This window comes from Setaria viridis, chromosome 7, assembly GCF_005286985.2.
Source record: "Setaria viridis chromosome 7, Setaria_viridis_v4.0, whole genome shotgun sequence".
Classification (NCBI taxonomy): domain Eukaryota; kingdom Viridiplantae; phylum Streptophyta; class Magnoliopsida; order Poales; family Poaceae; genus Setaria; species Setaria viridis.
The window spans coordinates 33511527-33537180 of NC_048269.2; the positions used below are offsets into that span (position 1 = coordinate 33511527).

A 25654-nucleotide genomic window follows, 5' to 3' on the forward strand; every position below is an offset into this window, starting at 1 on the left:
TCAGAGAAGAAATAAGCGCAAGGAAGCTGAAACTTTGCGTCAGCAAGAGATAAGGGACTATGAGGAATTTACCCGCAGCAAACTCTGGTGGTTTGATGAAGAACTTCCTGAAAAAAGTGATAAGGATTTGGAAGATAGAAGTAAGCGTTTGACCCTCCCCCCCCTCCCCCGACCCTTTTTCCCCCTCTCCCGTCATTGTTATATTGAATACTGTCACTGACTATGCTCTATCTTTTACTCCATGCAGTTGAGGTAACAATTGGTGGTACAGGGGCAAAAGTGGGCATGAGAGGTGAGTTGTATTCTAGTCTAAGAATTTTATGAGCGGGTATTGGGAAGGTCTATGGAGAGTTTCTTAATCTGAGTAGTAGAAGCAATGATTTATTAAAAATACTTGGGGGCATCCTGTCATACACCATGTGATAAACAACTTTAAAAAAAATCATAGTATCATGATTTTCACTCTACTTGAAGGTATCTCAAATAGACCAGTCAAAAGCAAGCATGAGAATAATGAAAGATGAGAGAGCAAAAGAGCCAGTTATGCATGCAAGTTGTCTCATTTAAAACTTATGCAACAATATTACCAAGTACTGATCAGTGAAAAACCAAATGATCTCATTTACAACATGTTCATCATTATTTACCATTATTCTTTACATAGCTCACAGTGGCTTGGAATACTCACTATTTTTTAATGAGAACCTTGTTAAGTAAACATTAAAAAATGTTATAATATTCACTGTTACTTTCTATTTAAAATTAATTACCAGAATGGCGCCCATATTTTGAAGCCTCGGATCCTGGGCTTTTCAATATTACGCTGAAGGGTGCTAATTGGGAAGTTGAGAGGTTGGCTTTGCAGGCTGGTGCTTCTGTGGTTGGGCTTCAATCTTCTACAGGTGATCTTTTCACCGATTGTCAATTTCATGTGTTGCTTATTCTTGTCTTGACTTGTTTATTTCAAAACACTTCAATGATTCACTTTTGTTTATTTATTGTAGGAGACACATACCTTTTTTCTTGCTCTGGTACCATTGTTGAGTTTTTTGAAGAGAGTACCATGATTGTGACAGTTGCAAATTTGGTTAGATGTCCAGATGCTGTTCAAGTAGCAAACAACCTGAAGGTTGGGTCCATCTTTTTATTATAATTGGTGAAGTTTTGGTCAGCCTTCCCCATAAACACTAACAATTTTTTTACTCTTTGTTATTTGTTGTAGATATCTGTATATTTGCTGCAAGATCATAAAACTTTGGAAGGCCACCTGGCCTATCATGATTTTTATCACAACATCTGTGTGATTCGGGTTCAGTCTCCTTTCCATCTGCCAGGAAAAAGATTTAGTTCAAATATAGAGGCCATCAACTTTGACAAGATCTGTTCAAGAGATGTAGTTGCATTGGGTCGTGACAAAGAGAACCATGCCTTACTGGTTACTACAGGAAAGATTATTCCAAAAAGTAGCAAGTTTGACTGTGATGAACTTTTAGTATCAACGTGCAGGATTTCAAAGGTGAGCATATTATAGAATGTATTTGTGTTGATATCATGGTGTTTATTGTTGCAGTCCCCATTTGAATTTCATCCAATAATTCCTATGCTTATTAATTTTGGTACATTAGTCTTTTGCCCTTTTATAGCTGAAGGCTGTTATTTTAGCCCATACATACAGGATTGGCAAAAGGACTTTATAAGCTAATCCTTCTATGTCCTTTTTGAATAATAGAGTGACTACCATTATATTTTGGCAGGTAGAAGTTGGGGGTCCGCTGATGGACTTTGATGGAAATTTCATTGGGATGAACTATTATGACGCTAAGGAAACTCCTTTTGTTCCAAGTTTCATTGTGTTGAAGTGTTTGAAGCAGTTCAAATTATTCCGGTATGCATTTGATTGTTCTGGCTTTACTTAATGGAACACTAAATAGGTTCGGTGGATTCCATCTCTACATGTCCCTTGGGACTTACTGGTTCGTCACTCATCTATTTTTTAGTTGGGCCCTGGATCACCAGGAATCCCTAGATTGGGAACTTTGGCTAATTGGCCAGCATGGACACGTTCATTCATGGTGAAATTCTTTATAAGTTTGGCTATTATTATTAGTCTATGGTTGAAAGTAATTATGATTGGTGATGTTGTGGACTTGTGGTGCTAAATGTAGTAGGTGCTTGGTATAGGAGTACACAATGTAAATGCCATAAAGCTTCATGACTATATGAGGACAGCACTTGTGCCTTTCTTTGCTTAGTGCGATTGTTATGAGCTATGGTGGGGCAATCCTTCTCCCTATCTTTGTCAGGGGTTTAGGGTTTTAGTTTGCTTATTAAGCGGATACCTACCAATTATACCTGTATTAATCTTAAAGTGAGAACTCTTCATCGTGTATATGGACTTACCTATTTGTTTACTTTATTTGCTTGAGAACTCTCGCATGCCATTTCATGCAATAGGAAAGGTGCTGGTTCAACTTTCTGATGCAGAAAATAATACATGGTTTGTCAGAATCACAGATTTTTTGTCTTTTTTGTTTCCTTTGCAACGGTGATGCAGTACTGTTATAAGACCATGGCTTGGGCTGCGAGTTAGAACTCTTCATGCAGAAGGATCTATTGCACATGAAAAGATGCAAACGAACTTCCATGGGGCCACTGGTGTTGTTATTGAGAAGGTTTGCTTTTCTGTCTTCTTGTTTGCCCCTTCCTAGTGAATCGATACAGAGCACATGAAATTTAGGGACATAAATGTTGGTTCTACTAAAGGAAACCTTTGTCTTGTGGTCTTGCCTGGTCACAGTGCTATACGTTCTGATTTCCTTATTTTGGGTTTTCGATTTGATGGGCATATTGGAATTGTAGATTGAAGAAGATTCTCCTGCCAAAGAATCTGGTTTGAATGAAGGGGATATCATCAATCAAATCGATGGTGTTTATATCTCTAACGCGGCAGAGGTATGTTCTGGATATGCCCTTGTATGATGCACCCAACCTGAGCTTGAAGGCCCAATGAATGCAAGCAGGATGTGTTTCGTTGCTTGGCTTTTATGGGCCAGCTGTGAGATGTTTCTTTGGATCAGATTTACATTCTATTATGGCATAGGGGATGATCACAACAGTCAGCAAGGGCGCATGCTCTAGTACAATATTGAATATACAGATATGGCCAAACATGAGTACTACATACAATCACATGTTCCTCAGAACTTAAAAACCACTTAAACAATTAGCAGAAGTAAAATGTTTTTATTTTTTACTGCATTTAGATATTTCTTTTAGAACTCTAATAAGAATGAGGATACAAGTTTGTGTGAAACTTGAACTATTGGGTGGAAGGATTAGCGTCAAGAAACTTTAGATGGATTTTGAGGCACACAAGTCAACTTTATTGAAATTTCACATTACTACCAAGTTGTAAATATCAGATCTACAATTTGCATTACTCATGTATCAAATTTAAACTATGGGAAAGGATGGATTACATGTACTGCTGGGTTTCCAAGAGGCATTGTCCATATGTTTGTATTCATACCCATGGGAAACTGCATTTCTGTATAATTTGATGGTGCATTTGAATAATTTCTGTATCCAAGCAAGAGGTTGGTCAGCCATTAGCTTCTCCCTAGGTGCTGCATCCGCTCATGCTTGCCCTGAGAATCAGTGGAAGCAAATGCATATGCATTTGACTGTTTAAGCTGTCCTGCAAGGAGGCAACCAAAACACGTTCTAGCATGCTATTTTTCATACAAGGCTTCTAGAGGCAATTGAATTCACCCCATAATATTTTATAATGAATCTTTGATGATATTTTTGGTACCAGCTTGGTGGCATACTGCTGGATATGAGTACCGCGTATCTCATGGACATGAGATACCACCTGAGCTTTGCTCTGGCAGAGTACAACAGGACTGAAATGTGCATTCAGGTTTGGTCGATTGAATAGTAACACGAAAAGAATCGTTATAAGATGTTGCTGGTCAAGTTGTTGAATGTTCTAATCACCGCTGCTTCTCTTGTTTGTATATCAAATCCAGTTTGGTTTGAGGGGCTGTAAACATGTAAGAACGATTGCCAGTATGCAGATCACATCCACATCCGGTGGTTTAAACAAGTAATATTATTTTCATATTTAATTAAACACGCCATGTGTGAAATTAGTGAAAAATAATAGGCAATGACTAGTCTCTTTGTTTAATTCCAGCTGGCCTTTTCCAAAGCCAATAATTGTGAAGACCTATGCACGCGGGAAACTTAGCCGCGAAGAATGGTATGCCTTGGAATCCTCCTCACGGGAATCCTCACCGGCTAGCACCTAGCTATTTAGTGTTGTTTTTAGCCTTTTGAGCGCATATAAATGCTTGTTGCAAGCATCAGCGCTTGAACTATTTATTTGAGCGCATATAAACTCTTGGATGCCAGAATTATGTATGGATTTCATTCTAGGACAAGTACATGTATCCTCTTATTTCTTGTTGCCAGCATTCTGAGCTGTTGGTTGACACAACTTAGTTCCGATTAAAATTCAGACATTACCAGTATGGACATATGAGTTGCATATGAATTTGCCAATGGAACGTGCTCCCTCCTATTACCTTAAATATATGGTGTTAGGATAACTTCATGTATTTGAAACTGGAGTATCAATTATTTTGAAACTTTTGCCAATATATTATGTAGAAGATCAAGAATTCAAATTATATAGCAGATCAACTAATTATGTAGTAGATTCTTTATTTTATTTTATTTTTTGAAAAAAGTTGCAGCAACAATTTGCTATATTTATTTTGACACTATTTTAAACCTAGAATCGTAGATGCAAATTTTCAATAATCTTTAAAAGTTGTGATTTTTTTAAAATTTTTTGAAAGTGTTCATTAGATAAGGTTCTGGTGAACGCCAAGTAGTCTATATCTCTACTAAAAAAACGCAAAGAGGCGACGAAACGTCGTACGTCGCAGTTCCTCCGCTCCATCGTCCCGCGCTCCATGGCATTCGAGGGCATTCGAGCCGTCCGTCAACGTGAGTCGCGGCGGGGGAGCTTCAGTGCTCTACGATTGAAGGAGACGGTTCCTCCACTCCATCGTCCCGCGCTCCAGGGCATTCGAGCCATCCGTCAACGTGAGTCGCGGCGGGGGAGCTTCAACGCTCTACGATCGAAGGAGATGACCCCACCCGCGCCCACGAATGTCCCTCGCCACGAGCCACCGATCATCGGCCCTTCGATCAGCCCGTCCCTTCTCCTCACACCTATCCCCGCAATTTCTCCACAGAATTAGCGTATCCCGCCTACCCCACGCCGCACCACCAAATCAAGCGCCCCCTGAATTGCGCTCCCTTTCCTCTGCCTCCTTGTGTCTTTGCATCGCCATCACCTACAATGAAGCCCAAGCAACTGCTCATCATCCTCTCCATCCTATACTCAAACTGCACCTCTGCTACCTCTACAAACCCCATAAGTGAGATCCCCATCTCGTTATGGTTCCATTTTGCCTATTTCTGTTGAATTCCATGAACCATAACTCATCCTAGCCTATCTCCGACGAGGTCCTAGCCATGGCGTGTCTTACGTGCATGGCACCACCGTGCCTGCTCGCCGTTGTTGTTAGCCAGAGGAAGAAGATGACGCCGCAGCCGTAGATCTCCACATCAATGGCTTGCGTAACTAATAAGGGTACCCCTTTGCGTGGACCCGATATTCTGTGGACTACAGTTGGCCATATGCCCCACGGCCTGCGGGCCGACCCACAGCACAGTTTTTTGGCCTAGCCCAGGCACGGCCCGGCACGGTCGTCATGCCCGTGCCGACCCGGCCTACACCACAGGCCGAGCCTTGGCCGCTGCCTTAGCCCGTGGGCTGGCCCAGCACGGCCTAGCCCATTTGGCCCGTGGGCCACCAACGGGTGGCTCGGCCTGTTTAGGCCTGTTTCGACCCAGCTTCTGGCCGTATAAAAGCTGCGATGGGCCGCTCCTCCTGCCGAAACCCTACCCCCTTCGAGCCGCCTCCGCCGCTCCTCCGACCCCCGCTTCGGCGCTCCCTCCATCCCTCGCCCCTCCGCCTCCTGTCTCGACACCTCCGCCTCCTCCCCTCACAGATCCGCCATCGTCCTTGCCCGCCGCCGGCTCGCTGGTAGCCCCTCCGCCTTCCTCCTCGGCTCCTCGTAACCGCTCCTCCCCCCTGACGGCCAGACCCCTCGCAGACCCACCTCCCTCCCTGGTTCCTTCATCGAAACCGCTCCTCCCTTAGCAGATCCACCTCCCTCCCTGGTTCCCCATCGTTGGCATTCGTCTTCTCCGACTTTGGGCTCCGTCTGCGCAGGTAATCTCATAGTCTCGTTCCTCTTCTTCTGGTCCTCCTCTCGTTCCCCTTCTTCTGAGTTCTGATCCTCCTCTCGCTCCTCTTGCAGGTCTCCATTGGGGGCCGCACGCCGTTGAGGAACAGAGCCGCCGAGGTGACAACGTCAACGGCGGAGGGCTCGAGGGTGTGGTCCGGGTGTGCTCAAGGGCGAGGTGAGCTCCTATAGTCCTGTAATCTTGTGATCTGTAAACTCTATCTACAAACTATGTCTTTTGATCTATGTCTTGTGCTCTGATTAATACTACTACTAGTACTTCTGATTAATACTTATGTTCTTATTATCTTGTGGCTAATACTTGAGGACTTCTATTTTTATTTCTGTAAACTACTACTACTACTTCTGATTAATACTTCTGGTCTTGTGATTATAGTCTTGTTATCTTGTGATTAATACTTGAGGTCTACTATTTTTATTTCTGTAAACTACTACTACTGCTTCTGATTAATACTTCTATTCTTGTTATCTTGTGATTAGTACTAGAGGTCTTTTGTTTTTATTTCTACTACTACTACTTTTGATTAATACTTCTGTTCTTGTTATCTTGTGATTAGTACTAGAGGTCTTCTATTTTTATTTCTACTGCTACTACTACTACCTCTGATTAATACTTGAGGTCTTGTGATTATAGTTTGGTGATCTTGTGACTACTTCTGATTAATACTTCTGTTCTTATTATCTTGTGATTAGTACTTGAGGTCTTCTATTTTTATTTCTGTAAACTACTACTACTACTACTACTTCTGATTAATACTTCTGGTCTTGTGATTATAGTCTTATTATCTTGTGATTAATACTTGAGGTCTACTGTTTTTATTTCTGTAAACTACTACTAGTAGTTCTGATTAACACTTGAGGATGGATGACGACTATCCAACCTGCTACAACGATGAGTTGCGGATGATGGGGGAGACCGGAGATGATGATTCTAACTTGGAGGCGGATTGGCTGGTGTCATCCCCGATGCCGATGCCGATGATCAGCCAAGTGGTGGAGATCCTCCACCGCCTGCTGCTGACTCTGGTGCTGGTATGGGGACGAAGTGTACGGGTAGCAAGAGGAGTCGTTCTTGCACCTCTAAGGTATGGGACGACTTTGAGCCACTATACGAGGTACAGAGTGGCAAAAGGGTAAGAACTGGTGCTAGGTGCATCCATTGCAAGAAATTCTATTCTGGTATTTCCTCTAGTGGTATTGGACACTTGCATAGGCACCTTCCAAGGTGCCCAGTCTTGCAAGGAGCTACACGTATGGCTCAGTCCCAACTCAAGTACAATCCTGATAGCTCTCTCCATCTATGGGAGTACGATCCTGATGTTGCTCATATCCAGTTGTGTAGGTTGATTGCTGGACTAGACCTTCCTTTATGCTTTGGTGAGTCTGATGCATTTGAGCAGTATATTCAGGTTGCTCATAATCCTAGATTCAGTTCTGTGTCTGGGCAAACCACCACCAGGGATTTTGTTAAGTATTTTGATGAGCGTCGTACTAAACTTGTGGCTTCTTTGCAATCTGTTTTCGCTGTTGCTCTTACATCTGATATATGGTCTGGTAATGCTAAGGAAGATTACCTTAGTGTGGTTGCTCATTATGTGAATGCTGATTGGAAACTAGAGAATAGGATCTTAGGCCTTTATTTAATTGATGTTTCTCATAATGCTAATAATATTGCTGAGTGTATTACATTTGTGGTTACTGATTATGGTTTAAATGATAAGATATTTTCTATAACATTGGATAATGCATCGGCAAACACTGCCGCTATTGGTAAGCTCCATTCTTCACTGTCCGGTTACATGGGTAAACTATTTTTTTATCAGCATTGTGCTTGTCACATTATTAATCTTATTGTTAAGGCTGGTCTTGATGTTTTCAAGCCTATGCTTAGTTCATTTAGAACTGCAATTTCATTCCTAAATTGTTCTAACCAACGTATTGCTGCATACAAGTCCTATTGCATTGCTATTGGTGTCCGCCCTCGTAAGTTTGCTTTGGACATGGATGTTAGATGGAATTTAACTTATCTCATTCTCAAGCATCTATTGCCCCATAAGACCACATTTCATCAGTTCATAACCACTCAATATGGTTTGGTTCAAGGCCAGACAATCCTGACAGAATTACACTGGTATGTTGCTGAAAAGATTATGATATTTCTTAAACAATTCTATGATTCTACTGTTGTTCTGTCTGGTGCTTATTATCCTACCACTCCATTAGTCTTGCATCATGTGCTTGAGATAGCTGGACATCTTACTTTCTATGCTGATCTGAAACATGTTGTTGCACCCATAAAGTCTAAGTTCTTAGATTATTGGTCTGATATACCTATGCTTTATTCCTTTGCTTTTATATTGGATCCTAGAGCTAAGATTGCTGGTTTTAGCAATGTTCTTCAGCTATTCTCAGCTAAATGGTAAGGATTATTCTAGTTACTTAACTGATGTAAGAGCTGAATTGTCTACAATATTTTTCTAGTATGAAGCTAAGTATGGTTCTGTGAGGATGCAGAGGGCCACCCAGCCAGGGTCTGCAGGTAAGAAGAAGACTTCTTGGGGTAAGATTTTTGGTTCTCAGGGTGCTTCATCTAGTTATTGTGCTGCTAGTCTTGGTGCTGGCCTGGGTTCTACTTCTGTTTCCTCCTTCCTGTCTAGGAGACAATCTGCTAGTGCTTTGTTGCAAGCTGCTCAAACAGGTGCCTCTCTTGCTGCTGCTTCTGAATTATCTGCCTACTTAGACAGTGATACTATCAACCAGTATGATGATGACTTCAACATATTACACTGGTGGCATGAGCATAAGTTATCATATCCTGTTCTATCTATCTTAGCTAGGGATCTTATGACTGTGCCTATCTTTACTATATCTTTAGAATCTGCATTTAGTACCACTGGCAGGATCATTGAGGAGCGGTGACGTCGTCTTACCCCTGAGATGGTGGGGATCCTAGCTTTGATCAAGGATTGAGAGCAAGGAGATTCAAGACTGCAGCATACCGTTGACGATCCTGAACTTGAAGAGTCATTTGAGAACTTGAACCTTGATGAGTAAGTTTTCTTTCCTTTCCTGTCATTTCCTATCATTTGAATTACTGCTTCGATCATTTTATGAATACCCTTTGATCATTTTATGGTTGCACAAGCTAGAGTGCTACACGTCTATTGCTTGAAGGATTACAACTTGTAGCTAGCCAGAAGCCTGATCCTGATGTGTTGGTGTTCTAGAGTCTAGACTTCTAGTGTTAGTGTTGTGAATGAGTGAACCTTGTGATGTAATGAACATTGAACTTTGATGAGATGAGCCGGTTGTACTCTTTTTTCCTTTGTAGGATTTTCTCACGAGGTGTGAGTTTTTACCTACAAAGATTTTTAACGAGGCTGCAACACAAATAGCTGAAATAACATATGTGTTATTGTGAAGTTGATTGAAAACTTGTGAACTTACATGTGAGCTTGTGATCCTTTTGAAGCTGTGATCTTACTTGTGAACTTTTTATCCTTTTGAACTTTTTATCTTATTTGTGTCATTTTGAAGCTGTGAACCTTTGATTGTATTAAAAAAATTGATTTTGAAACTGTAACATTTGAATTGGTGGGTTGAAACTGATTATGGGGAGAGTCTTTTTTATGCCGTGCCGCGGATTGGCACGAGCACGACGAGAGCATTAAGACCCGTCGGGCCTTAAGAAGGCCGTGAGCCGTGTCTGGGCCCCTCCCTCGGCACGTGGGTAGCATGGCCCGGCACGATCACTGTGCGAGCCTAATCGTGTTGGGTCAAATCGTGCCCGTGCCAGGCCAGACCGGCCGCCTGTTTGGCCATCTACACTGTGGACCGCTCGGTCCCCGAACCTATAGACCGAGTTTTACATAGCACGGCCACATCACCTGGTGCCAGCACCACATGGGCCCTCCCTCCCTTCCCAATGCCCCTGCCGCCTTCCACTGCGCCGATCGGATCAGGGTGCGGCGACGGCCCGTTCCCTCATGCGTCATGCCATGCCCAAAGGCCAACGCGCCCGACACCGCATGCCGTCCTCCGCCGTCTGGCCCGAGCCGCCGCTCCTGACCCCAGCCACCAGCGCCTTCGGCCGAGCCACCCGTGCCAAGCCGTCGACATCCATAGGAAAGATGGGAGAGGCAACAACACGGAGGCCTCCATCGCCGCAAGCACGCGCCCTCAAGGTCTGGGTCAAGTCGACCTGAGTATGGTGAAGATCTAGGTACGGGTTTCACATGGCAGCCGAATCCTCACATCGCACCATCAGGCATCACATGGCACCATCAGGTCATCGCCGCCGCCTCTGCTTCTGCATGCCCCAACCTATGGCATGACGGCATCCGCACAAGGGTGGCCTCCGTGGGCGCGTCGAGGATGGAGAACATGTGGGGCAAGTTGATGGCAGCACCCCTCCGTCCAGCTGATTCGTCACCTCCTTCTTCCTTAACCGCCAATAGCACAGGTGACCCTCTCCTCCAATATACAGGCTGAACTTGTAAGCTATTCTGTTTGTACTGACCTTTTCTTATCATGTTTGTCCTCCAATAGACAGGCAAGATCGAACTATATTATTCTTGTTGCCAAATGTATGTCAAGCAATCAAGCACAAACTGAAGTACCGATGAGCTGACAAATAATTAGTTGCATGTACAACTTTTCTGTTCTGAAACTCATTTTGCTGTCTTTCCAGATTGCTTGCTCAGGAACTAATTCCAAGGATTACTTTGATCGGCATGGAGATTTAAAGAGCATCAGGAGACTGAAGTTAACCTTATTTCTCTGCAATATATCAGATTGGATACTGGCACATATATGAATAAGGTTGGGTTGTCTGAACCTAGAATCCCCTGCTTCTCAGACTCAAGGTATACATTATTGCGTATAAGAACAACAATTGTCAAGTGTGGCAGTCATAATTTGATAATCTGTATTTTTTGGATGATTGAATTATGATGAAGTCTTCCACATAGTAGTGATGAAAAATCTTCAGATGTGAGGATTTCAGGTTTAAAAGCTTCAAGGTTTAGGCTTTTCTCTTTAAAATAAATCTTGGGCCTCAAATTCATAATATTGGTAAAGATGTAAAGTTCAGCGTATGCAGACTCAAAATTCTTGCATTAGAAATTTACTTGACTTAGAATATTTTGTGACTTGTGGTTTAGATTGCTATCAGTTAAGGGTGTGCAGCCACCCAGTGAGGATATTCTCCGGATATTTCTTTTGTTTCCTCTTCTATCCATAATATTTTTAGAACGTTTGTTAATGCTAATTTAATTGACCGAACTGAACAGTATGAGTATTCTCTGGGGCACTTAGATAACACTATGCCAATTAAGTAAACAAACTTCATTCTGTGCCTAAATGGCTTGCTTCAGTCTGTTTGTTTGATTTTTTGACATCTATGACATGGCAATGTCGGTGCTCCTTGTAGCTGGACTGCCTTGCTATTGATCTTGCTGATTGCCTTTCTCTATTGCCGTAGAAGGAAAGAATGGTGAGCCATAGAGTCACCAACTCACAATGGAGGTTTGTTGAATAGGTTTCTCACATCGATACATTATTGTGTTTTACTTCACTTTTGTTATTTGCATAAAAAATTAGCACTAATATCCCCCTTCTTATTTGGAGCTCCACCAGTGGGTGCAATCTCAGTATTATCCCCTCTATATTATTTAATTGGCAGCAGAACGTTTAATTTTATATATTTTGTTTCCATTCTTAATCACATCATATTCAATTTGCTGCACTATAACAATGTTATCATCTTTGAGGAGCAAGAAATATGAGGCACCATATTATCATGTTTCAGAGGGAAGAAATGGTTTTAAGAGAACTTCCCCCAGAATGTTGTAACTTCGATTCAATACATATGAGTGCCTCCACGAAATGGTATCTCCAGCCTGCCTAATTTTCTTTTGGTAGTATGGCAGTTGATGTCTTAATTGATTCTACTAATTCTCAGTGTATTACTTGACTTATATATCTTGCTTTTTTTGGAAGCAACATGGTATGCAATCGCAATGTATATATTAACTGGAAAACATTGTTGATAGAGTTCAGCCAGAATCTCCTCATATTGTGGTAGGTAACGTTGTTGGATTAGCTGTAGTGTATTCATTTATTCTCACTGCCTTTTCATCACCTTTGTGATATCTAAATAGTAAATTGTCAATTAATCAGATTAATCAGGGGAGCTACATGCTTATGTTTTTATGTCCTCTGCTTCTGGGTGCATAGATAGTTTTCAGTTTTCTACTGTGAACTACCGCATTCCCATTTTAATCGAGGTTGTCCATTTGGCTTTGTCACCCCCACATGTGGAAGTATCCTATCTCTTGTTTGTTCTTGTAAACTATGCATTTTTTAATGAAGATTTAACGACTACAGTTTTGAGCTTTTGACTATTTTGTTGTTTCACAGGGAACTGGAACTTTTATAATATCTTTTCTCAATATGAATTATTTGAGTACCACAATGCTGTTGCAATTTTGTCTCCTGCACTCATGACTTCCACTTGGTAGCTTTTGGGTTCCTTATTAATTTGTTAATTCTATGTATCTGCTGGAGGCACACACTAACTGATGATGCGGCTCCAGTATGTTATCAATGGTAGCTGCTGAATGCACACACTCTGTGCTAATTTTCTAATTATATTCCTGTCCATCTGGTGGAGCTGGAGCTATCACACCTGAAACTTAGGTCCTGTTTGGCACGGCTCCACTCCTAAACTCCAGCAACTCCATCAAAAAATTCAGCCAAACACCCCAACTCCAAAACTCCATGGAGTTGCCAACTCCATGGAGCTGTAGTGCAAATGGAGGTGGAGTTTTGGAGCACCTCTTTTGCTGCTCCAGAAACCTCTCTTTTGAACCTCCTCGTGGAGTTGGTGGGTAATTACCCACCAATGCCACTGGTTACACAAAAAAACGTTTCATTCTATTCTCTCTCCTATTCTCTCGAGCCCCACTCGCCGCCAGAGCCCCGCCCGTCGCCGCCCGCCGCCGCCCTCGTCGCCCGTTGCCGCCCGCCACCCGCTGCCCGTCGCCGCCCGCCGCCCGCCGCCCGTCGTCGCCCGTCGCCGCACCCGCCGCCCGTCGCCGCCCGCCGCCGCACCCGCCGCCCGTCGCCGCCCGCCGCCGCGCCCGGCGCCCGTCGCCGCCTGTCGTCGCCCGTCGTCGCCCGTTGCCGCCCGCCGCCGCCCGCCGCCTATCCTCGCACGTCGTCGCCTGTCGCCGCCTGTCGCCGCCCAGCCCGCCGCCCGTCGCCGCCCGCCGCCTCCCGTCGACGCCCGCCGCCGCCCGCCACCGCACCCGTCGCCCGTCGCCGCCCGTCGCCGCCCACCGCCCGCCGTCGAGCCCGCCGCCTACCCCGCCGCCCGTCGCCGCCCAGCCCGCCACCCACCCCGCCGCCCGTGGAGGGTCTCCCGTGTGCAGCGCAGTGCAGTGGAAAAAGGGGAAGAAGAAGATGGGATAGAGAGGATGACAAGTGGGGCCTTAATTAGGGGGCAACAATGGCAATCCACACTGAAATCGATCTTTTTTTGAGCTGAGAGCACCATCTAGCCAAACACCCTATTTTTTTTCTGGAGTTTTGGAGCGGAGCTGGCTCCATGTGGAGTTCAGAAGTGGAGCAGCTCCACCCGGAGTTGGAGCCATGCCAAACAGGACCTTAGGAAGATGAATAAGCAATAAAAGATTTTATTCTCATGTGGTGAGTTTCTACAACTCCATATATATGTCTACTTGCAGCTTGATTCTGCGTATTAGTTGGTGTCAACACTCAACAGTCCATATTATGCTGCTTTTGACAATTTATTGTCACTTCATAATCATGGTGGCATGCTCTGAAGTTGGAGGTTCAGGTGGTATTCCTAGACAGAATCCAATTGAGCCAAACTCCTCGAAAGCATTGTTGGCAAGGGTACACATCTGCCTATCAGATTTCATTTTCTCGGTTCTTTCTCGTTTTCATATGTGATAACATAGTAAATAATTCTCTGCAGAGGTGCTGTCAATCCCACAAGGGGCAGTGCTGCTGGTCATCCTCACCACGGCTGATTCCGCCTCCGCGTTCATGCTGGCCACCACGCAGCAAGGTGAGAGGGTGCTGCAAGCGATGCCCGTGTTGTGCTCGACAGATTGTGTCAGCTTGTCAATGGGATCAATTTCTTTGTTTTTGGTAAGTAAGCCCAGCGTTAGATAATCTGCAGTTGTGCAAACAGATTCATGTAGCCTTAAAATATGGAGGCGTTGCTAAAGAACCCATGCTGCCCCACTGCTGACAAATGACCGCTGCAGGTCTGTTCATGATAATATGGGAAGATAGATACACGCATTCTATTTAACATACGGATATGAGATGCTAGATACATGGTGGTGAACTTGAGTGTTTTTTTTAAAGAATGCTATATGATGTGTTGGGGTTTGGTACAACAGTTGGTTTCTTTTCTTGGTTTGCCTTATTTCTTTATCTTGAAGTAAACTTTTGCCATTGATTACACGCCTTTTTTTCTCTTTACCCGCGTGGTACTTTCCTCTTTCTGGTGTTTGAAGAGAACGATTTTCAGGAAAATAAGTCTGTCAACAATAATGACAACCAGCTGTGTTCCACTATATCTAGGAAATTTAATTTTCACATTAAGGATTTTGATCTCTCGCAATGCTCTAGCTAACTCTGTGAAGACAGATGCCATTAATTTCTTTGTTTCATGACTGTAGAGCTAATGGCTCGTATGTATGGATCAAGGAAATTTAATTGGAATTGACTTCTCGAAAATTTGAAGTTCTTTTATATATCTATGTATTGCACTTTGCTAAATCTAATATGAATATAGAATTCTTATTTACTAAGTTACTTAAAAAAAACATACCTGGCATAACTCTAAGGTTAATTTGATTGAGTTTTGCTTTTTATTCAAATAATGTAGGTTTATATGTGGTGCATCCATCTTTATCACTTATGGATGATGATGATGATGATGATGATGATGATGATGTACAAGCGAGGGTGAAAAAAGACAAAGGAGAAGACAGCATTAGAGGGGAAGATTAGCAAAGGGGAAAAAGACAAAAGCACCAGAGCCGCATCTTATTTTCTTCGCGAGAACTTAAAAGGGATGAAAGTAATTGTGCCTCCATCTAAATTTAACATGAATATAAAATTCTTATCTACTATGTTTTTCGAAAACAAGTGCGTGTCCCCACGTGCACTCAGAACATTATGTAGCTATAAGATCAGGTAGATTGCGATGCATATTGGTCAAAACGTCATGTTTTTCATGTTATTTATTACGTTGAAATCTTTTTTTTCTATTATAGCAAAGCACGGCATAACATAGAAGTATTGCATATTTGTTTAATTATCTACTGATTTGATTTCTTATCGGTAAGATTAAAATATTATTTATCTATCCCGTAACAATGCACGGTCATGATCCTAGTATTACTTTAAAAAAAAGTAGAAACACTTTGCCGAGAGCACTGCCCGGTGGGCCGCCTTATTCCGCGACGCGCTTCGAAGCGTTGTTCTTCTCTCGCTCACGAGCTCGCTCCACGGGCTCCCGCCGCCATCCCGGACGTTTCTTCTCCTTCCGTGCTCATTCCAGGGACCTTGCATGTCCCCTCTGGAGAATGTCAGGAGTTTTTTACATTTGATTTTTGCAACTGCAACAAATCTTTTCTTCAATCGGAACATCTCAGTCAGGAATTGGTTGTAGGAGAGCCCAACCTGAGAGTGACAATGAGGAAGATGTGGCCGTGATTTTTAGGTAGCGCGGGTGCGCGAGAAATTGTCTCGCAACAACACATGCAATGCTTAATTAACCACCAACCATCACAGCAGCACTAGCCCGAAATCTGAAACTCAGTTACCGGTCATGTCGCTAGTTTAGACAGCGCATTTCCCAAATGAACTGGTGATTGGTGAACCGTGCTACAAAAGAGAGCCTCGACGGCATACTGAACTGATAATACAACAGTCTGATGGCCCCAAAGATGGATTACAAATTCAGCACAAAGTAGGGTCTCCAGCTTAATCCGACAATTAATTTAGTTCTTGCTTAGTCTTGGCTCCCACATTTACGAACATTTGTTGGCCTTCCATATCTTATGCTCCAGCCCTCACGCAAATGGTCATCCAGGCATCATCAGCACTCCTCGTCCTAGATACCTATTTACTGCAGAAATAAAGAACCTTAGACACATGAACAGCCAAGGAAAAACATAATAACAGAATTGCAATTCGGTGGTGCTACAATGAAAGCATATCAGCAGACCATGCAGAAATCATCTTTTCAAACATTTCTTGTAGAAAATCGCTAAGGGCATCTCAATTAGCAGGTTTAGAGAGGGAGACTATCACCACATATTTTGGAAATCTGAACTGCGCCCAAAACGAGAGGGGTTCAGTTCAAAGGTAAACAACTGTCTAAACTAGCTTGTTTTGAGATTTTCAAGTTTTGGAAGCAAAAAGATTACAGATTTGGGATTTGGCATATACATTAGATTCCAGATTTGATCCAGTTTTAACTTTATTGATGAAAACCAACCAGTTTCTGTTAGGTGATTTCCTGACCATTTGCTATAGCAAGAAAAAGGAACAGAACCCTTCTACACTTCCCATAACAATGGTAGTTGACCTTTGGGAACTGAAAAATAGACTTTGCGCATCACATATAGGAAGATGTAAATAACTTATTTATTTTCTTGACATCACATTATTCCCATATATGGCACAGGCTTATATTGAACATGCAGTAATTTCATTATAGCTTGTGTCATGCTAATGGACGATGGCAAAATCTCAGTGTGTGGCCACATGAAATAAAATCAGCTTCAAAGGACAAAAGGATATGAGGACTTAGCACCAAATAAACAAATGGTGAATTGGTGATGCAGGTGTTTCCATCCCACTGACAGAGGTAGTAAAAGGGAGAATCTATACTTTTCTACCAGCAAAACAAGAAACAGCACTATCTGAGCATAATGTTGAAAGAGAGATTAACTAAACATCAATGAGCTAGCTGTCGTCACACAGCGTATCTTTTATGTTCAACATTCTCTGATCTGACCATGTAAAACACCATTGCATACCCTTGAAAAAAGATCATAAACACAAGATGAAATGTTAAATGTTTAAACAGTGAACTAGAAAACTAGAATCAGCTAATTCCTATTCTATTTCTTTCTCAGCACTGAAAACAAAACAGACAAACTTTGAGTCCCTGTACAACGTAATCAAACTCTTGTGTTCCTCCTAAATAAACTACACGTAACAAACAGGAACAAAATGGAGAGCCACTTATGCACCATACCTAAGCCCAGGCAATAAAGTTAAGTTCTGGTTCATAGCAATGAACAGGCCTTGCAGCTTGTAAGGTCAGTCCTGCATATAATTTCCATATCGTTCTAGGGTCGATCACTAATTCTAACTTGGGTATTCATGCAAACAAAATGGTATGTTTCAAGATAGCTCCACAACTGGTCAGATTATATATATATATATATATATATATATATATATATATATATATATATATATATATATATATATATATATATATATATATATATATATATATATATATATATATATATATATATGACCACATAGATTAAGGATTATCATTCTATTCATGATTACCCAAACACTACACATGCTGTCGAAGTAAACTGTGTGATGAAGTGTATCATGAGGGTAGAGGTGGTTGATGCACTAAGTTGAAACAGATGTAATAAGCCTTCATAACCTAATTATACCAGTATCTAAGGATGTACTCACATTATCTTCGAAGTATCATCACTACAACTGCTCATGGAAACCATAGCTCCTTCCACCATATCCATCTATAAATTGAAGCAAACTGCATCAATCATCAACAAAATAAAAGGACATACAAGTCTCAAAGGTGTTTTTTAAAGACAGACTTGTTTTGGAATGACCCTTCGCATTCATCAGAGGCAATGTCTTGAACATTCAGCTTTGCAACAAATATAGTCTGATCTGTGGGTCTCCGTACAACTGCCTGCTCAGTTGTAAGTAGCAAAAGTTAACATAGTAAGAAAATCATTATCGACTATCACTATTCAAACTAACCTGGAGTGTCAGTGTATTCTGTGGGTTTGATGCAACCTCCATTTTATCTAGAAGCATCGCTGTAAACTGAGAAAAGCACAAAACACACAGGCATCAGCTCCAGGTGTAATCAGGACCTCCCGTTAAAATGATATGCAAACATATTCAAATTCTTCAACCAGAATGCATTGGAAGCAGAGCAATGTGGTGATGAAGTGGTGAGTAAAAAGAGAGAAACTACATCAGTTGATGATAAAATGAATGCAGAGGAATATTCTACTGTAATACTCCATTTTACAATGCATGGCTCCACGAGTATCCATTTCAAAATGTTTGTCCACCTCCCTTGTGACGACGACTAGGCTCATGTTTCCAATAGACCTTAAATGCATAGTATGCTTTCTATAGGGGAAAATGCATGTAGAGAATTTATGACAGATTCGCATGTTTCCTAAGCGCTATGATTGTGGTTGATCTATTGCTTCTTTAACATCAAGTTTTGACTCTTCTTAGTCTGTGCACTATGACGGGCGTACACAAATATAGCAAAATGGAGGAAGTAACTAGTAAGTCATTATAAACATATAGACAAGTTGACATATTTCTCATGGCTTAGAAATGAAATGCCAAATAGTGCAGCATGAGGCCAGGAACCAATGTTTCTTCCCACGATTACAATTTTAGAACTTTATCATTTTTTCAAATGATTAAAAAAATTATCATGTTGTAAAAGGGTACAAGGTTTTATATAAATTTGTTGTCATCTAGGACAGATACGTTCACTAAAAACTTCAGCAAAATGACACGGAAAGTGATGATCTATAAACAAATGTGATACCTGCGCTGCAGAGTAAAGAGTAATCCCATCAAGTTCAGAGATGATATCACCAACGACAACTCCTCCACACTTTTCTGCTGATATCTCACAAATCTACGGTGTGCATAGGATTAAGATTAAGTTTACGCACACCAAGAAAGTAACAATAGTCTCATTCTCTGAATATTGCAAACATGTATTGAACAAATTATCTTGCATGGCTTGGTTAGCTACCTATCCCAAGAAAAATTAAACAGACAAATATGTATAATTAAATAGCATACAATGAATTTACATTTTCATAAAGAAAAAAATCAATTAAATGGAATTGAAATGAACTAATGTTGCAAAAGGCAGATGATTTACGCTGCAAAGGGCATATCGATGCAACACAGCAGGCTTAGGACTGGTCCGGTTGGATCCTTTGCCTTGCCTAGCCTCACCTTGCCAGGCAAGGATATATGTTTGGTACTAGCTTTAAAATCTAATTTTGCTTGGCAGGCTAGCTTGCTTGAGCAAGGATTTCCTTGCCGAACCAGGCAAGCCAATTTCGCTCTCCCGCACCGGCAAGGCGAGCGCCTAGCACAAAAAAAAGCTGCGTACAGCACATGGGGCTCCTGCATGGCTGACTGATGGTGGGTCCCTTGCATAGTATCAAATTGATATTTTAATTAGGGAAGAAGCTAGCAGTCTGAGAACCAAATGCATGGCCCTTTGCTTGCCTAGCTTTGCCAGGCAAGGTTAGGCAATCCTTGCTCAGCTAGCTTATGTGGGCAAAGAAACCAAACTGACCCAAAAGGTCATATATCATTGTCTAATCCAATGGCAGGAGCTGTTAACAGAACAATAATTGAGAAAGGCCATCTTATGAAAAAGTGCATTAGAACTAATGTAACTTCTTGATCAATAGTTAAAAAAATGGTAGTTCAATAACATCACTAACAAAGGGCAGTAAAGCATAGAAGCCAAGAGGAGCTGAAAAATGAAACTTACAGAACTAAGGCAGTGGATAACTGCTAATACTAAAACGAGCTGGGGAACAAGGAAAACAACATTAAGTATTTATCCCTTTTTAGTAATGTTAGTTAATAGTTATTACTTCACAGAAAACTAATGATAGTTGATGGATATCAATAACTTTGATCATATGCTGAATATTGAAGGTTGGGACAAAAAACTACCAACAGTTATGAAAAGTGGTGTTTTGAGTATCAACATAGTTGCAAAAACATAATTTTGACGGTTAATCTCTACTAGAAATATTTACAAATCCTGGCAAAGTTATATGATTATGAAACTAATTTTGAGACAAATCTACTCATACCATTTTAAGATGTTCAATCTTAATACACACAAAGTTGTACGATTATGAAACAATCAAAGTTTTGATCTGTTAACTATTTGCACAACCCAAAATGACAACTTTCACGATTGGTGGGAATAGCTGTACAAACAGAAGTGCCATTGCAAATTACTGCATAAACAAAATCAATAATTTGTCAGGTAATTTTTATATGTTAGTAAACCTAACCTCATTTTTCTAATCTAATAAAAATAAGGAGATCTGGTTTCCTATTTTAGCATATAAGAAGATTTTTTTTTCTATCACCATGAGCAGGAAGTTGCTAAGGTGCATGGATATGTGCGTACTAGGCCTCACCTACACCCTACTTCATAAGGGGGATGGAGGATGAAATTTGCAATATAAAAGATCCTTTGATCAGGTGGAACTTAATGAATAGGAGGCAATGCAGACAAAGTTGCTCTTTCAAATCAACTAGAAAACAAATGATCGGCTCATGCAAACTGTTCCTTGTACATGTTCGCATCATTAATAATAAGTTCAGAATGCTTGTTGTGCCAAGAACCAGACATTCTAAACTAAGCAAATTGCCATGCAGCGGCCACTAAAATGCTTAAATCACAGTTAAAACTCAGGACAATAGGACCATTCTAACATTGACGTAATTAGTGATCTAGATGGAGTAAATTCTATTAAATTAGAGGATTTGCGTGCATGTGCGTTGCCTACCTCCTGTACCAGAATTCCATGTGGTGGCTTGGCATATTTGCAGCATAAGTGTTCCAGACTATTCATGCTCAGCATGTGAAGAGCTTGTCCCCTTATGCGAACCCTTGGTAGTGTTCTGCACCCATCATAAAATTCCAATGTCAACGATAATGGTATATAAATAATATCTTTCACACCGTAAGCCTTACTTGCAAGATATCCATCTGTTTCTTTGTTTTAGAATTTGAATATCAATATTTCAAACATTGTTGTGAAATTTTCGAAATTGGCCATATGAAAGTACATCACAAGATTTCACTAAAAGCGCTTGCATAAAATCATTGCTATGTTAGTTTATAATAACATATAGTTGCAAAGCAATTATCAAATCGCGTAATAGAGACTGGGCAAAGTCTAACAACATTAAAAAAAATCATGAAAGGCCGAGGAAACAACTAGAGTTCAGAGATCTTTAAAAGAACATAGAAGTTATATTACCACTATTCCCAGGTAGCAAGAAGAAGTATGCTACTGTGAACATTACTGTGCATAAGAAAGTCTAGCACTACACATCAAATATTCAAATCCATGTATTTTGCATACATTGCTGTGCAAAAAAACACTTCAAATTTATGGGTAATCACAAATGGGATGATATACAGGCAATATTCAATGCATAGTACCATATTCTAGTAGTTAGGGTGTTAGCATCTTTCTTTTCCCTCAAACACGCAGAAGAAAGAGTTGTTAGGATATAGGCCCCAACTTCCTCATGATTACAACGCATATGCACAAATGAAAGGAGAAAACGACCCATAAAACCAGAATCTACAGAGACAGCAGCTGGGACCAGAGATCCCTTGGTTAGAATCTAATGAGGAAAAATAGAAAATAACCATCAGAGGCTAAGAATATTACAGTGAAGCGACAATAGATAGTTGAAAGGAAAAAGTCCAATTTACTACCTCCAAGTATGGCCTATGTCCAAATAACCCCCTAAAGTAACAAAAGGTTTACATAGCCCCTCCTTTTGCCAAACCGGGCCAAAACACACCTTCAACAAATAATTGAAACCGGTTTTCATGATTTGGTGGAATTAAAAACCTAATTTGCTGACTAGGATTGACCAATCAGCAGCCTGTCCGTAACACCCCCTCCCCTGTTGTGTGCCGCCCCATTTGATTGCCGTAACCGTTGTCCTTCGCTGGTGGCTAGTCTCTGTCATCGTGTGTGGTTTCTGTGCCCGCAGCCAGATTAACATTAACCACACGTGACCGATCAAGGAGCAGACAAGAAAATCAGCAAGAAGCACGACAACCAGGTGTGCTTTCTTTGTGAAAATTTCATTTAGATGTCAAGCGATAGGTTTCAAACACAATAGGCAGCGATACTTTCTGCATTGTATATTAGTGTCAACTAATTTCTGCTCACCAGCTGCCATCCTGTCATCCTGACTCCTGAGGCGCGAGAGCCCGTGCGCCAAGCGGCGGCGGTGGCAGGGGCACGGCCGGGTGCCGTACAGGGCACAGCTAGGCGTCGCGTGGGGGCACAGTTGCCGGGAGCACAGCACAACAGCCAACAGGGCAGGAAAGGGCAAGGTGCAGCTCAGTGCGCGCGAGCTGCTCGGAACAAAGCGCCGCGCCGCCGCCGCCGCCTGTGAATCTTGGCAGAGCGACGTGACGAATTGTTGAAATTCAGATTAGATATCATGGAAGGGGCATTCTAGACCTAAACTTTGTTATGCCATGTAGGATCGCTGACGTGTCATGCCTACTCAGTAAAACTAGTGCGTGAACCGGCCAAATCAGCAAAAACCGATTTCAATTATGTGTTAAAAGGTGTATTTTGATCCGGTTTAGCAAAAGCAAGGGGTTAAGTAAACCTTTTATTACTTTAGGGGGTTATGTGGACCTAGCTCATACTTGAGGGTAGTAAATTGGATTTTTTCCTAGTTGAAACTTAATTGTTGAAAAGGATCTTGCTGATAAAACATCTTGGAGAGAGCAAATAAACATATAAAAAAAATCCAGCTTGCTAATACACACAAAGTAACCCACACGTGCCTTTGGTGCAAATAACAGACACAAAAGATTTGCAAGAACAATGTTAATTGTTAAATTCTATTTGTGGAGGTGATACTACCAATATCTAAAAATTTATAATGAAAGGAAGAAGATATACTTTGACTTCTTGTAGTATTTCAGGCATCTTGCTGCAATCTCAACCGGCAAAAACGGAGTAGTTTCTTCGTAGCGAAAAGTGATGCCGAGGAATCTTCTTTCAGAATCCATGACAGGCCCGCCAATGAAATTCTGACAAAAAAATGAAATGAGTTGAACCTTCACTTATGCCTTACGTAAATAAGGTGCCAAGAAAACAATATATTAGAAAACAACCATCTAACTAAAACACAAATAGTCTAGCTTGTAACAGTTTTTTCAATATGAAGCCATCACTTCTAGATTTTCCGACAAAAACTGCACCTAAAATACGTCAAAAGCATGATGGTGTTATCACACTAATGTCTACGATATACGATTTTCTCCTAATTAATCATACTATAAGAAACATGAAGCATACTCATATTTAACTTTTGTCTCCATTTCTGAAATGAAGCACTAGGAATGCAACAATAAATCAAAATGGCTAACTGCAACATGCAGGTAGGTAGTTACAAGCCATCTCTAGATATCAAAATATAGATACAAAATCATCTTACCCCACTGACATCACATGTACAGGTCAGAAGCTCAGTGCAGTCTAACTCGCTGTTCCTTCGGACCAGCTCCCCACATCTCATCTGAAAACCTTTTGAGTACATGTCCCGACCTAGAGCAACTACAGGCCTAGGCTGCAAGGAATAACATTCAGGGAGGTCACTGAGTTCTACCGTAGGAAGATTTATCCGAGACCCTGGAGACTCAATAGTCACAATGGCAATATTATAATGCAAATTGCACATTTCTAGGGACCCTTCAACAATTTGTTTATTGTGCAGAGCCACTTGAATCTGCAATCAATAAATTTACAACTATTATCCACTGCAGGAGAGGAGAAAGCCAGCATGAACAGACTAATAAAAGAGCTGTTGTAGTGCTGACCTTAACATCACAAGGTTCATATGCTTCAAACAGAGTGTCAGGTTTTCTAACTAAAGAAGCAGAGGTAAGTATCCATGTTTTCTCATCCACATGATCAACAACAGTCCCTGAGCAAACCATATGCATTCCATCTGTGCGAGCATAATAGAATCAAGAATCGCCAGTAGAAATGTTTTCCATACTAATATACGAAGATGATGTTGGCAATATGCTTTTCATATCCATCCAACCTACCACATAAAACTTCTAAGAAAAAAGAACACAGGTAGACTGTCATTAGTTTCATTTCAACCGCCCCTTTGCCCACTGACCACTGCCCCACACGGAGCTGTTTCCCTCAGTAAACTCATACTTAAGCTATGAAGTCCCATTCTTTGCTGCATCAAAAAATTGTGCAAATGTATAGGCTTTTTATGGCTGAGAGCAACATCGTGTACTGTACTCTATTATTAGTAAAACTAACTAAATGGTAGATGCAAGAGAGTATATAACAAAAATTACCAGCAGTACAGGCAAGGGACACGACAGATCTGCGGACTCTAAACACCGATTCAAAGAATTGCAGTCCGTCTTTGATGAAATCCTCGACACTTTCGGCGTCATACTTGATAAATTTTGATTGTGGACCATCGGAATCCGACCAACATGCTCCATGGCCTGCTAAAACGTGGTTAGCGGTGTGAAGCAATGTGAAATCAATGATAATATCGAGATATTTCGAGAAAGCACGACTGACAGAATCATATGTGGGTTTTCTTCTAGCTTATAAAATAAAAGGAGCGCATGCATATATCGGACTTACTACCGCCTTGTGGATTTCCCTTGCGTTGTAGCATGCCTGAGATCTTTAGAAAGAAAGCGAAAGGCATAAATCAGATCATAAGGGAGAAACACAAAATCGAACTTTAGGGCAAATTTGCCCTAATAATAACTGGCAATCAGGCCCAAGCAGATGCAGCAGCAGATCGGGCTAAGAAGGAGTGACAGATGGTAATCGAACCTGCAACTTCCCTCTGCGGCGCTTGGCCTTCCTCATCGCGTCCGGGCCGGCGGCGCCGGAGGTGTGGGTGACTCGGTGGTGATGCTCTGTGGCGACTGGCGAGGGTGGAGTTGTGTGGTGTGGCCGTGTGGGTGGTGGAGTGGAGGGTGGGTGACTAGGGTAGAGAGGGGGAGCGGCGCCGGCGGCGGAGGGGAGGAGCTTCGAGCGTGAGAGAGGCGGGTGGCGGCGGCGAGGGAGAGAGGCGGGCGTCGGAGAGGGTGAGAGTCATAGAGAGGCAGGTGACGGCGGGGAACTGGCTGCTAGGAT

The 25654-nt window shown here is 41.8% G+C and overlaps 1 protein-coding gene and 2 long non-coding RNA genes across 9 annotated transcripts; 2 read left to right on the forward strand and 1 right to left on the reverse strand.

The window, feature by feature from the left end:
* The first annotated feature begins 771 nt into the window (after window positions 1-771).
* On the forward strand, window positions 772-1512 carry LOC117865718 (uncharacterized). Its single transcript, XR_011898660.1, has 3 exons — window positions 772-902; window positions 1005-1129; window positions 1223-1512. It is a non-coding gene; the product is annotated as an uncharacterized lncRNA (long non-coding RNA).
* A 1345-nt stretch (window positions 1513-2857) lies between these two features.
* LOC140223273 (uncharacterized) lies at window positions 2858-4203 on the forward strand. Its single transcript, XR_011898639.1, has 3 exons — window positions 2858-2952; window positions 3818-3922; window positions 4032-4203. It is a non-coding gene; the product is annotated as an uncharacterized lncRNA (long non-coding RNA).
* Window positions 4204-16164: 11961 nt separating this feature from the next.
* LOC117865673 (uncharacterized) lies at window positions 16165-25654 on the reverse strand. Of its 7 annotated transcripts, none has more exons than XR_011898764.1 (13): window positions 25349-25654; window positions 25151-25193; window positions 24850-25008; window positions 24349-24479; window positions 23967-24257; window positions 23429-23559; window positions 21269-21383; window positions 19258-19350; window positions 18441-18506; window positions 18272-18369; window positions 18126-18174; window positions 17659-17729; window positions 16165-16521 (listed from the first exon to the last, which is right to left on the reverse strand). XR_011898764.1 is itself a non-coding variant. In XM_072295091.1 (12 exons), the coding sequence occupies exons 1-11, from the start codon at window positions 25382-25384 to the stop codon at window positions 18147-18149; spliced, it is 1191 nt and encodes a 396-aa protein (XP_072151192.1). In that variant the 5' UTR covers window positions 25385-25654; the 3' UTR covers window positions 16165-16521; window positions 18126-18146. The 7 variants fall into 7 exon arrangements, 5 of the variants coding, with proteins under 5 accessions (XP_072151192.1, XP_034605790.1, XP_072151190.1 ...); XR_011898763.1 differs by having other exon boundaries at window positions 18126-18190; XM_072295091.1 differs by lacking the exon at window positions 17659-17729.